This window comes from Apteryx rowi, unplaced genomic scaffold (genome assembly GCF_003343035.1).
Source record: "Apteryx rowi isolate R43461 unplaced genomic scaffold, aptRow1 scaffold_703, whole genome shotgun sequence".
NCBI classification, from domain to species: domain Eukaryota; kingdom Metazoa; phylum Chordata; class Aves; order Apterygiformes; family Apterygidae; genus Apteryx; species Apteryx rowi.
Genome location: NW_020450987.1, coordinates 97,184 through 111,076, shown reverse-complemented (window position 1 = coordinate 111,076; position 13,893 = coordinate 97,184). Strand labels below are relative to the sequence as shown.

At 34.4% G+C, this 13,893-nt stretch overlaps 1 protein-coding gene across 1 annotated transcript in view; it reads left to right on the top strand.

Annotated features, from left to right (window-relative positions):
* CPNE8 (copine 8) overlaps positions 1-13,893 on the top strand; it is a 112,549-nt gene that overhangs the window by 74,473 nt on the left and 24,183 nt on the right. The window contains exons 12-13 of the mRNA XM_026087126.1: positions 1,135-1,188; positions 4,288-4,349. Coding sequence (XP_025942911.1) covers positions 1,135-1,188; positions 4,288-4,349 — 116 coding nt within the window. The remainder of the gene's footprint in view (positions 1-1,134; positions 1,189-4,287; positions 4,350-13,893) is intronic.

The window sequence follows — 13,893 nt, the reverse complement described above, 5'->3', positions numbered from 1 at the left end:
TACATTTCAGGGCTGTTATATGTTGTACAAGGAATATAATCTTTAAATGTAATTTCATTTTGGGTGCAGGGAGATTTCTGGAGGACATATTTTACTATTTTTTCAGGCATAATTGTTTAAATATTTTATAGCAGTTAAGCAGCTAAGATTTCTACTGCGATTGTTTTCATTCCTTGTCATTCAGAGAACATCTGTGAGTAGTTTACAGTAAAACTTGGCAGTAAGCCACAAGGATTTGAATTTCATGGTTGCACAGGAGAAGGTTGATCAACCTAATTAACAAAGTAATGTTTTGCTTCCAATTCCATGCACCGTTTTGAGTGAAAAAGGAATGCATCTTTAATGTGTTTGTAATGAATCTGACTGAGACTTGCCTTGGAATGGATAGGTGTTCAGAAGAGAAATGATTTTTTTGTGTCAACAGTGGGAAAATTTGCAAAAATGAGTTCAAGACGTTCAAGAAAACTGTATAATGTTTCATAGTTCTCTGAAGATTCATGTATACTGGGAATGCATTGAGCCTCCACAATTCCTGTACACCAACCAGGTGGTGGTCTAGGCCATTTTCATCAAGTGACTTAACTAGTTTCCATTTTGGGGCAGTATGATCTGGGCCCTTCTTTCCTTGCAGTTGCTCTTCTGTCAGCCAGATGCTGTCACTGCACCAAATACAGAAACTAGTAGTAGAACAACTCTCCTGTTTCTCAAATAATACTAAGGAGAAGATGGAAACAAATAAACTGGAATGTAAATAGGTTCATTGCAAGACCAAGGAGTGATGACCCAGTACACTGGAACACTGGGGCAGAAAAATGCAGAATTTTGTGAAAATTTAGAGCAGTGTTTCACTGAGCACTCAAAATTTAATGAACACTCTTAACTTTGTTGCCTAAGTCCCCTATTTGTCAAATGTGAATAATAGCACTGGTTTACCTAGCCGAAACCATGAAGATAAATTCATTGTTTTGAAAATATGCATACATCCCAGCTTTGAGGTGCATGAGTAAACAGTGTGCTGAATATATTTAGAATCTACTGAAAATAGACTACTCGCTCCCTTGAAAGTATCTTAAGAACTATCTTTATGTTAAATCATAAATGATACTACTTTAATATTTTTATTTGTGTTTCTAGGTAATAAATCCAAAGAAAAAAGGAAAAAAGAAAAAGTATATTAATTCTGGAACAGTAAGTAAATATGTTTTATAATACTGGATGCTTTCCTTTTATCTTGAAACACAATGTAGCTGCCATAATTTAAGAGAGTTAGACTGGAACCTTCTTTGAAGAACACAACAGTAAACTATTTACTGTAGTACCGCATTTCATCTTTCAGACTATTTTTATTTGAAGAAAGTGATAAAAGCTGTGATCCAAGTGTGATATTAAGTTACCAATGAGTTTCAAAATGAGCTCTACTGAAATTGCTGTCAAATTCTTTCAAAATTCAATTTTCTTTTTAAATTTAACTGCTGAGCTAGCATCACTAATAGTTGATAAGTCATGCCTCAACATGGTTAAACCATTAAGAGTCACCATTTTGTATTACCAGCAGGTTTTGGTAAATTTATGTTGAAAGTTGTGTTACTATAATTTGGAATGAGAGTTTATTGTTCTTTTATTCATATTCCATATTCTAATTAATTAATTAACTAATTAATTGCTAGCAATGCAAAGAATTCCTTTCAGAATTTTCTCAGCTTCCATGTTCTGGCATTCAAGACACCATATTATTTATGAAAAATGAAGATAAATGTTGAAGAATTGTGTCTAGGAAAGTCTAAAAAATTTTAGATATGATTTTTGAAAACACATCCAGCATAGGTTTTTTTCCGCATGAGCAGTTTCCCCGCAGTCAGCAGTGCTGCTTTCACTCTGATTTGCTGCCTTGAAGGAATGGTTTGTCATACCTGCATTCTTTTATAAGTCGGTTTATCGGTAGGAAAATGATCATGTATTTTTACTGTACCTTTGTTTTAAAATGAAGAAAATAGGCAGAAGCAGTTTGTCCATGGAAATTTACCATATAAGATCTTATTCATCAAGAAATCATGTTTTTTCTAATGTATTCCTTTTACTAGACTTCAGTGTGTTAGAATAAAGTTCTGTTTTGCTAAATCAGTGAGTTAGGAACTTATGAAAAAGTGATTATTTTAAGTCAATGCTGAAAGTTAATATACTTAAAATTGCCAGTATGAAATCAGGCTTAGGGTACAGAAGAGCAAAAAATATAATCACATGTATATATTTTCCTGTTAGTTTGGGTTTTAAATATATTAACACCTTCACAGGTATCTGTCTGCATTTGAAAGAATGTACTTTACTCATATCTGTGCTGACAAAAATAACTGTGTCTTGTTATCCCTTGTCTCAAATGGCAGTGAAATTTCTGATAAAGGGTTTGGTGACAGTAGTTTTATTTCCTCTACCATGCTCTCTACCATTGTTTCATAACTTCTTTTCTTATCTTGTCCTCTGTACCCCATTCCCCCTTCATCTTCACACCATTGATCACATTCATAACTCTACTTCCTCACTTCTATTTTGCCTTCAGGCTTCCTTTATGCTTCTGCAAATTGTCACTTTCCTATATGTCTGCCTGCAATGTACCTCTTACTTCTTTCTGTCATTCTTCACCCTAGATATTGTTTGTCCCACAGTTTTCTAAATTTCCAAGCCATGTACCAAGACCATCGCTCTCACTAATGGAAAATTGGCTTTTCAAAAATTTCAATGAAGTGGATATAGATCACTGACTACTATCTCACTACTGCTTTTAAGAACTACACAGACACGGTAACCATCTCAATTCATTATGACTTAGAGGGTCATATGAAATTCAGACAAACACTAAGCAGAAATGTTTCTGAAAACATGATGAGTTTCAAACAAAGTAGTGAAATTTGAAATTCACTGTGCAAAAATTGGAAGGTCACCAATTATTGTCTGTACGGAAATATATATTTCAATCACTTTGGATGTTGTCCGTTTTGTTTTTTTACCTTTTTAAACTAGATTCACTCAAAACATTTGCCTAAATTAGTTAGGAACACGGTGACCTGTTGTAATAACTGATGAACCATTAAAATGACTGTGTCCAGTGGCAAAATTAATAGAAATTTCAGTCTTATATTCAAGACTGGTGTTTATAGTCTGGTAGGACTTTGTTATGATCTTCCGTTCTCAACTAGAAAGTAGTTCTATGGCTTTAAACTTTGGAAGTCAGTTAGGATCACAGAGAACCTGGGACAAAGGAAGTAGGATAGAAGACAGAAATGCGACCTATAACCTCCTTCTCAATTCAAATTTGCATCATAGGAATATTTTGAAATTTTATTTTGTGCTGCTGTTGGAAGGCAAATCAAATTTTGTTTGCACTGACAAATATCCTTTCCCTTTTCACTCCTTGTATCTCTATCAGTGGATTTGCTTTGAGTAGTTGAGCAGTTTTCACTGAATGCCTGATGCACCTGATGCACTTCTGTTGGGAGAAACTTTCGTGTCACTTTTTAAATAAAAGTGACAAAATAAAAAAAAGTGAAAAATAAAAGAAAACAATTTGGATTGAAGTCTCTGCTTTGTGAATGTTATGCAATATCTGAAGGTGTTAAATACTGGATCTTTACTTCAGTTTACGTTATTGTGACTCAAGCACTGGAAATGCTAGTAACACTTTAGACCGCTGCCTGTGTTTTGGACCCATATAATTTTTGAATGATAAAAGTTGGGAGTGAAGAAATTTCTTATCTTCACATTTTTGTATGTTATATTCCACTTCAAATATTTTTACGTATTACATATATATGTATAATTTACTAGATTTTTTTTTTTGTTTTTGGCTTCCATCAACACTCAGTATTACTTCTAATATGTGATGAAAAAGGACATATAATAATTGTAAACGTGTTCTTTAAACAAAGTTAAATTACTCACAGAACAGATGAGTTATTGTCTGGCATCTAATATTAGTGTATAGATGCAGTGTACAGCAACTAGCAGCCATGCCTGTGGTAACCTGCCCTGAAGTACTACCTTCTATCCCTTATCTTTCATTTAAAAAAAAAAAAGAAAAGGTTAAAAAGAAATTCTGGTAGACTTCCAGACTTATCTCTTCCCTTTCAAAAACTGCTTATTGAGATTGTTTTGTACTTTTTATATCTTCTTTTTTCCTAATACTGTAGGAAATTACGAACTAACTATAGACCTCCAAAAACATTGTGCTTATGTCCCTGCTTGTTTGCCTGGGAAATGACAATTCATGTCTGACTCTCTTTTATTTGCTTTCAGGTAACATTGCTTTCCTTCCTAATTGAAACAGAAGTTTCATTCCTTGACTATATTAAAGGAGGGTATGTGATTGGCAACAACTTTTCTTGTTTTCATAATCTCAGTATAATTCACTAATAATTTGTGTATGTTCTATGTATATGGTGATGCTAAGTGATATCTGTAAGAGCTATATTGTTTTCACATCTTAGTTGCCATACCTTATTACATAAAAACTACAGATTGTTTTTAATGTAAGTTGGGTCATACGGTTTTTGAATACATTATGGAATGTCTTTTATAATGTTGGAATATGTGATAGTACAAAAACACTGAGGGAGGCTGAGTAATGACTTTTCATCAGCCAGTGAGAAATGGATTAGCTGAAAGGCAATTACCTATATACTATCAATATAGTAAAATCCTGTTTTATTTCTTCTGAATACACTAACTTTTGGTGTGTTTAATATTGGCATTTGTTTAAAATTGTCTCTGTTTAAAGTCATGTTTTTCTTACTAATTATGTCAAATTTATAACATCCACTTCTCATTTATCATCACTTTCCCAAAGGGAAAGTAGAGACAGAAGCATAAAATGGCTTATCCTAGAGCATGCCTGGAATGGGACTGAATCTCAGAAATTCCTGTTTTTTTTAACTTCACTACCAGAACAGAATTTTTCTCTAAATAGTTGGAAACAATTTTGATATAAGAGCCCTCAGGGTCTCTTAATATGGGGTTTTGAGGCAAACAGTCTGAATATTCTTTCTGTATTTATTTTAGGGCATTGATTACTTGTCAAGAAACAACTAACTTCTTTTGTGACAGGCTTCAGCTAGGCTTCAATTGAAATAAGTAGTCTGTGTTTTGTTTTGGCAGTAGTAATATAGGGCTTCATCTTTGTTCCCAGCTATGGTAATCCTACAAATTAAAATGTGCTTAAAGTTTATTCCTAATGTGTTTGCCATTGAAGTTCATTAAGTTAAAGTGATGCCACCAATCATAATTATGTTATCTGCAGAGAGATTATCAGTAGACTAGTTGGACAGCCATTATATTCAAAGTTTTGAAAGACCACAACCTGAAATTGCTCTCCATACTGAACTGATAACTTGTAGAAGGAACAGATCATTGATAAGATGTGCTTCTAATTGTTGACCTTACTCATAGGCTTCTGCAGACTGTAAATTCTTTTTCTCTCTCAGAGTTTAACAGCCTCTTTGATATATTTCAGTTCTCTCAAATAGTTTAATGTGGAAGTTAGAAAAACAAAATTCACTGCTGTTTTATCTCCATCCAAGAAGACAAATATTCTCAAAAAGAGTGAAGTCATAGTCTTTTATATATCTTAAAGCACAATGTCTTTTGGCTCATGAAGATTAAACCTTATGAGAGCATTTCATGTATAGCACTTAAAAATGGGAATGCTTGATTATGGCCTTTAACATGGATGTAGAGATGCTCTTTTTTAAATCCTTATTCTATATCTTTGGAGAAATTTATGATTTAACTTGATCATTTGGTCTATCTTTTGTGGCTGAACATATTCTCTCATTTGGATAGGATGCAGAGCCTCTGCAACATTTCAGATTTGACCGTTTGGTATTACAGTGTTTTATGGCATACAAGACTGAAGTCATTTCCTTTCTGGAAAATTCTAGTTCTTTGTGTAAAAGCAGTTCTAAAATTAAGAACCTAATAGAATATAATTGAAATCTTCTGCTGTTAAGTTAATCAGATATCTTCTGTTGCTGGCTGATGTCTGCCCCTGCCATTCCTGCCACCACTGGAGGGTTTTAAATTAATCATAGTAAAATGATTTTTACACATGCTGAAAAACAGTTGCTTCCCTTGCATGTCCTGTTACAGGTAGAGACCATCTATTTCTATATTCTGGAATGAATTGGAGGGTGGTTACTCTTTCCGGGCCCTCTTTGTAGGATGATTTTAGGTATTACACTGAATTTTGTAGAAAGTAGTCTGTACTACAGTTGCTCTAGGAATCTGCAACAAAGTCATCCTTATATCCAAATTTGTCAGCTCCATCTTGGCTTTTTCTGTCCAGTCAGACGTATTAGAACCACTTTGTTTCCTTTAGAAGAGCCCTACCTCTTATGGGGCTTCTGTTTCTCAAGTGGGTTGAGGCTACCATATACCTCTATGAAGATTTGTGGTTTTGTGTCCATTCCTAGCTTCAGTGGTTATGGCTGACCTTCAGAATGAGTTTTATAGACCAATCATTCAGGGTCAGCACTGTGTCAGCGAGACACAGTAATAGAGGGAAGGAAGTGTGTTCCAGGATGCTTCTGGACCACAAACTATCAGGCTTTTCTAGAATTGCTATCCTTGTCTCCAGTTAACTGGAAACACTCAGTACTTCTTATCTCTTTGGATCCTACAGTTTCTCCACAAAGAGGATCTCATTGGATTGTTGACCATGTTAGAATTTGTTACAGTTTAGCGAAGGTAAAACTTCCTATATATAGGTCAGACATGCTGTTGAAGGCACTACTCTATCTGTAATATCTGAAGACTATTTTAACTCTGTATGCTATATAGAATTTTATCTGTGCATTTGCTTGACATGCTGTTCCTGAGGCAGCTATATTGCTGTGGGCAGGATTCTAGTGGCTTTTATGTTTCTGAGTTCATTTCCAATTATCAGTACAAGATTGTTGTGCACTGCTTTTAGTCAGTGTCAATGACAGATAGACAATTACTTGAGATAATGGAAGGATACTTGCAGCACTGAGGTTTTTCTGGTTGTATTTTTGTATGAACAGTCACAATCGATCTGTTATGGAACCCCTCTGATTTGGACAAGCGTTGATGTATTTTTAGTAGGGAATCCTTGAGGTTAAGAGGAATAGGGGTTGCATAGGATGCCCTGTTTTGACTGCTCACTCTGTTAAGGTTTCAGCCTCTTCTATTTCCCTTCTCATAAACATTCCTGCTGTGGACTTTGACAGAACCAGAAAATGGCCACCTATCCGTGTTTACCAAACCTTTACACAGAATGAAGTATATGCATACACAGATGCGTGAAGAAATGGTTTTACTTCTAGTGTAGTTGTTTATTCCTTAAAGTGTGTTGTACACATATGCCACAGCCTGTTTTATTGCTCATTCATTCAAAATTCATCTCTACAATAATAATATGGAAAAGGAACTGAAGAATAAAATTTTATGTTTGAAGTTGGAATTACAAGAATAGGGTGGGTGCATATGTTATCTTTTTAAGGATGGGTTATCAAATTTCTGCCAGAGATGTTATAAGTTAATAAACCTAATTGTCTACCTTCTGTAAACAAATAATAAACAAAAAATTTGAATAAAAGTAATAATTTGTTATTCTTATTGGTATTTTGTATGCTTCTCTGTAAATGCAAATCAAAGAAGTCTTGTGATATTAATAATTACCACTTCTAAAGCTCTTTTCCTCTTTTCTTCTTAAAAGAATACAGTATAATTTAGTAGGATGCTCTGTGTTTAAATGTATGATCGGTGATACTCATCATTTAATTATTTTATACAAAATCTTTTCTTAATTAGTGATTCATACAGTTATTTCTAAGTACATGACAGTGAAGATTGTAGAAGTACTTTGATAAAATGTTACCTTTCCTTCTGCAACCTATACTTTTTTTTTTTCTTTGGAAACATGACCAGGAGACTGAGTCATTTTCTTGGCTTTTCTCTTCCTTCCATCATCTCTAATACTATTACATATCCATTTCAGTCCAGTTGACAGGTTTTGGAGGAAGAAGGAGAGAAGATTTCCTCATTAATCAGTCTCTTTTCCCATCAAGTATGTGTTCAAAATTGTTTTTTTAGTTCCCTGTTTTTATTCCACTTAGTTGGGCAAGGGGAAGAAAACACTGATTCTGCAACAGACACAATATTGGCTTCTCTATCAATGGATGCTTATGCAATACTGCACATTCAGAACTTTCATTATAATTGATTTGAGATGTCTAGAACTAATATTGATTTAATGGAAAACTTGACAGCTTTAACTATGACAAATTTGGACTACAGTATTGATTTGAATTATGTTTTGAGTCTGCATCTGTTTAATTGGGATGTTCCTTTATAAGTATCATCAATATTACTGCTTTTTAAAGACTCTTGAAGAATGAAATAAAAGTTTGTCCTGTAGTTCTAATTTATTTTTACTACATAATGCTGGATTTTATAGCAGTATGGCAGGAAAGAAATGGATGTCTCTTTTGCATCTGAATATTACATCAGGTTACATTACTAGCTTGCGTTCTGCATTGCCCCTATATCTTGATGTTTAGTCACATATTTTGCCACATGGAACTTCACAAATTTAAAATAGGTATGTTGTACTAAAAATTAACATACATTTTAAAATTGGATTTCTTCTTCCATTTACCAGTTAATACATTCCTATCAAAACATTTCCAGATATGTCAGTAACCTTTGGAATGTAAGGGATGTTGCCTTGAAGAGGAATGCAACTGAAATTATCCTAGTTTACAGGAATGGCTGTGGCACAGTTAAAAATTCTGATAAAGTAGATAAGCTTATAGGCTGCTCTGTTTTGTCTGCAGAAGAGATCAGGAGCTGAGTAGCTGCAAGACTTAGAGGATAGGAACGGCACTTCCATGCAAAAGTTTCTAGCCTGCTTGACTTACTGGAATAGGGTGTGCTTCTGAGGTAAAACATTACTGCAGACTCAGTATATCGTGAAAATTCAGGAAATGAATCCTCTTTCAGCCCCAAAATATTAAGTCATCTCTTCTGTCTCAGATTAGTGGAAAATAAGAGTAAGTGTTTTCCTCCCATCATATTACAAGCCTTATCTTCTTCCAAGTTTTCAAAGATGAACACCCACAAAATGTTTGGATTCTAAGGATTCTGGGCATACACATTTAACTGAACTGTATTGAATCATTGATAGTCAAAACTGAAATTTAGAAGTCCTTTTATGACAACTATTTTGGTCCAGCCAGTACACTGTGATATGCAATGGCATGCGTATGTTCTGAGAAGACCTGGTGGGGGATACAGCTGTGAAGCAAGAGGAGCCATAGCAATGTATTTTGGAGGCTTAACTATGTATTTTATATCCTTGGAGAATAGCTAAGAGTAATGAGACTATATTAGGAAGAAGATTTTGTAGAGCTTTTATCAGGAAAATCTTCTTTAAGTTGATACTGCATTTGGCCAAGTAAACATCTGTTAAGGGGAAATTATGTAATTACTGTCACTTGGGACTTTTTAGAGTAAACAGCATGGGGAGGATACAGCCTCTTAGTACTGTTAGTTACTCCATTAGCTCAGTCATAGAACTTTGCGCAGTAAGTGGTTCTAAAACCTTCCACTGCTGCCCCCTGCTAACAAACCAGCTGACTGTCACTCTGAAGTCACAGGAGGAAATTCATGTTTCTTCCAGTTTGCTGTTTAAAAAAGCTAAACATTGCAAATGTTATCAAGTCAAGTCAAAAGGTACATCCAGGCTTAGTTTATTCCCTTGTGTGTATTAATTCTGATAGGGTTCTCATTAAATGATTATAGTTTTTACTTTGCTGTCCTGAAGAAACAAACAAAATGGCTTCTCTGTGGTTTTGTAGTGAAGATTACTGTTATTTCTAAGATACTTTCCTCATTTCTAGTGGTAGTGTAGGGTACAATCAACTGTCCAGGTATAGAATATGTCACCTTTCTAAACCAACTAAATTCTGACAGAGTATTAGTGATCTATCCAGATCTGAGTCTGTAAGGTACATTTCTGAGCTTAGCTATTCTGAGCCCTTCCTTGGAACAAGACATTCAACAATTCAGCCTGCTGAGACAGATGTCAAATGTTTTAGTGGCTTTTATGCACAGCCTCATCACCTCACAACCTCACTGAGGTAGTGTGTGTCATGAGCTTCTAATTTAGCTCTTTGGGAAACTGTGCGGCTGGAAAAGCAGGAACACACACTTACCAAAAGAATTTGCTGATGAGAAAAACCTTACTCTTGAATAACCTCGGGGGTTAGAAATCTTAAAATAACAATATAAAAGTCTTGAGCCTTAGCCTCAAGTAGTTTGTTCCTTCCCCTTCTCTGTTCAATCCTACCTCTCTCCTTGCGGGACGCTGTGTCCTGTTAGTATTTTAGATTTGGCATTGTCTCCTTCTGCAGGTCCTTCAACACTCTGACAAAGTTTGGTTCACCATTCAGAGTGGTATCCCTTATTGTGCACACCTTTTTTAGTTATACATTCATGTAGAAAGCTAGAGTTCCTCCCTCAAATCAGGCTGGCTGTATAAAAAACCATTGTTCTAAGGGAATGGCCAAGTATGATAAACTGTAAAGAGCTACCTTGGCATGGACATCTTATAATAAAAAACAAAGTTCATAATAAAAAATAGAGTTCATAAATTGATCCATCTTTTCCATCACAGAAGTTTTGTTGTTACGGCAGTTAAGGTTCCTTAGAGAAATGATTTTGTCCATTGTCTGCCACAGTGTTCTGTGATGCTAGTCAAATCACGCAAACCAGACTTTTCAGAGGACATTACATTTTTCACTAACTAGATTTGAAATAGTACTGTACATTCTTTGACAATGGTCATGTAAACTGTATGCTTATGCAGAAAAAGTGATACATAAGGATATTTATGCTGAAAAAAATATGCAAAGTTAATAAAGATATTTTGCTTTTATTCCAGTGTTTCAATTCTACTTCTGTAAAATATACCTATAATGTCCCTTCACCTCACAAGAATGCTGTGAAAATAAATTCATTGTGAAGCAATACAGGGATACAGGTCATTAAAAAGTCTCTAGGGATATGAATAGTAGTATCATCAGAGTAGGATTTTGTTGGTGTGCAGAAAATAAAACAGGCTAATGACAGGATAAATGGAAATAATGTTGCCCATCCTAGATTTTGAGCAAGGATTTTCTCTTTTGCTGGGGAGGAGGGGCAGGTGGGTTTAGACTGTATCTGATCATATTATTAATGACAGCCATGTGGATTGACAGGGGCTGATTCTGGAACTTAATAATTTCTGAGTACTTGACTCCTTATAGTCACTGCTGTTCTAGGCTTGTTTTTTTTTATTTGATGTCTATAATAGGTCAAACCTTTTTTTTGTTACCTTTTGTCCTTTTACATAATGCTGTGTTCCATAATTGAATAATGCTGTATCTCATTGTGCCTAAACAGAGTGTGGATTTACCATAAACTTCAGTATAGTTAGAATGACTTGTCTTCCACAGTTTGTAAATATGAAATTCTTGTCTTGTAAATTGGCATTTTCTTCAGTGTAGATTGTATACTTATGTCAGCTAAAATCTGAGCTACATTCTGCCACTAAGTTTGGGAAGATTCCCTAAGTGCTAGATAGTGTGTTTTGCATTTCCTTTTAGTGTGTTGCAGTTGCATTTTAAGATATTTAGAGAAATACACAGGAATAATGATATAGCAGCCATATATTGCTGTGAAAAAGAATCTTTGTTTTTCAAGACCTTTTGGGTATAGGTGTATATCTCATTCTTCTTACATGTTTTGAGAACCTTTCTTTTTCTTGCAAATTTTCTTGTTCAGTCTTGTCTTTGGGTATGGTTCTTGCTTAATGACTATTCCATTTATTTTCTGATATTCTACATATAGTTAAAAAAAAATCAGTTATTGTTTCTGTGTGATTTTGAGCACTTTTTGGAAAATGTTTTTTTTTTTTTGCTATTACAGTAATTGTAAGTCCCTTCTAAGAGCATTCAACTGATCATTAAAAGAAAACACCTCAAGTTTCACTCACAGTTTTCACATGAATAATTGTTGAGTTTTCCCCAGCATCATGTGAAACACAGTTCTGTATATTGTTTTGCTGAAGGTCTAATATAGATTTTATCTACCAGTCTACCTATTTTAACCTGCACTAACCATTAGGGCAGCTCTGCGTGTCCATCCTAAATAATCATTCCATTATGCTGATAGATGCATACTGCATTAGATAAGCACTAAGCTAAAATGACTTCTGTTAAAAGCAACCAATTAAGCCATGCTTTTAAACAATGAGCATCTAAAGTAAAGCTTTGATTGTCTTTGTATGTTTTAAAATTTGGATCATTTAATCAGGCATCTAAGTATGTCTCAGACTTCAATTTTAGATGCTTTATAAAAAAATTTTGAGTTTCCTCATTCTTAAGTTAATGATTTTCAGCTACTATCCCATACACAAAATGTAGTAATCTGAGATCTTTAAAAAATACATTTTATTGTTGATGAAAGTTGATATGTCAATAATAATAACAGTAGCCTAATAAAGTTCAGTTGGTAGAACCTAAGAGTTAGTCTGTTAAAAAGAAACAAAACCTGTAGTAGAAATAAAAACAGAAGGACAGTGGACTGTCAGATTTATTTATTACTTCTAATCTGATTCCAGAATAACATTATTACCATGAAAACATTTCTTAAAATGTCATCCAAATTAATTTGCCAGTCATCCCACTTGACTTCCAGAATAGTGTGTTGTGGAAACATCAGATACAACAGCTTCTAAAATTAGCATTCCCGGGTTAGTTTTTTAGTTATGGCCAGTTAATTTTTTCAGTCCTGGTGAAGCAGTTGATATATTAATACCTTTTCATAATAACCTTTCACACAAAATGCATATGTTTGCAGTGGTATGGCTGCTTTTGAAAATCTTTTCCCCAGTAATTCTTATTTGAAAATGAATTGTTTGTTTTAGGTTTCCACACCCAGTTTTGTGGTCAAAGAAGATTCAATTACATTTCAATAATATTAACTACGAGAGTTGACCTTTATTTTTGTACCTTTTTCCAATTTATTATTCCTTTCCCTCCACAGGACACCAGTGCCTTATGTAACTGAGGCTTCTATGTCTCTTTTCCATGAGATCATATTCAGTGGGACATATTTCAGCTATATTATATATATGAAACATAATGGTCATTGAAAACATAGGGGGATTGCAGTGCAGTACTGTCTTAACAGAGTTTGTTATAGCTTTCCTGGTCCTCTGTAAGACATGAATGACATTCTCTGTGGTCATGAGTCCATAATACAAAGTGACAGTTGTATTAAGAGTGGGATCCAGTTGCCTGAACATAGACATTTAATGCCATTTTAGACTCCCAAAAGTTTTCATGATGTAGTAGGTATGTAGGGGGCCTAAAATAGCATGAGACAACTATGTTTAGGAAACTGAATTCTAGTCTATATACAATGATGTATAAATTATTGCAGTTAGTAATCGGTCAGGTTCTTACATGTTTTCTATAGCAGTATCTTAGGTATATACAGATGGAAATATAATTTCTAGAGATGCAGGCATCTGTCAGTTGTATTTCAAACCATGATTTTGTCAAATTAGCACATGCTATAACATATGTCCTCTTTTGCTTGAGCAAAAGCCATAGTCCAGATTACAGTGGATTATAAATGGGAGAGGGAGTTTTTCTCGTTTACCAGATGAATTGCTGTTATCTGGAGCAGTATACATTTGCAGAGTTGCCACAGTTGTCACTTTGAGGAATACTTCAGAAATTGATGCTGTTGGTCATCATCTTTAGTCACCTGAAGACTGACTTTGTTCTTTTTGCAATGGAGAGGTAGTTTGAATGTTTTTTGTTTACTTTTGTTAGC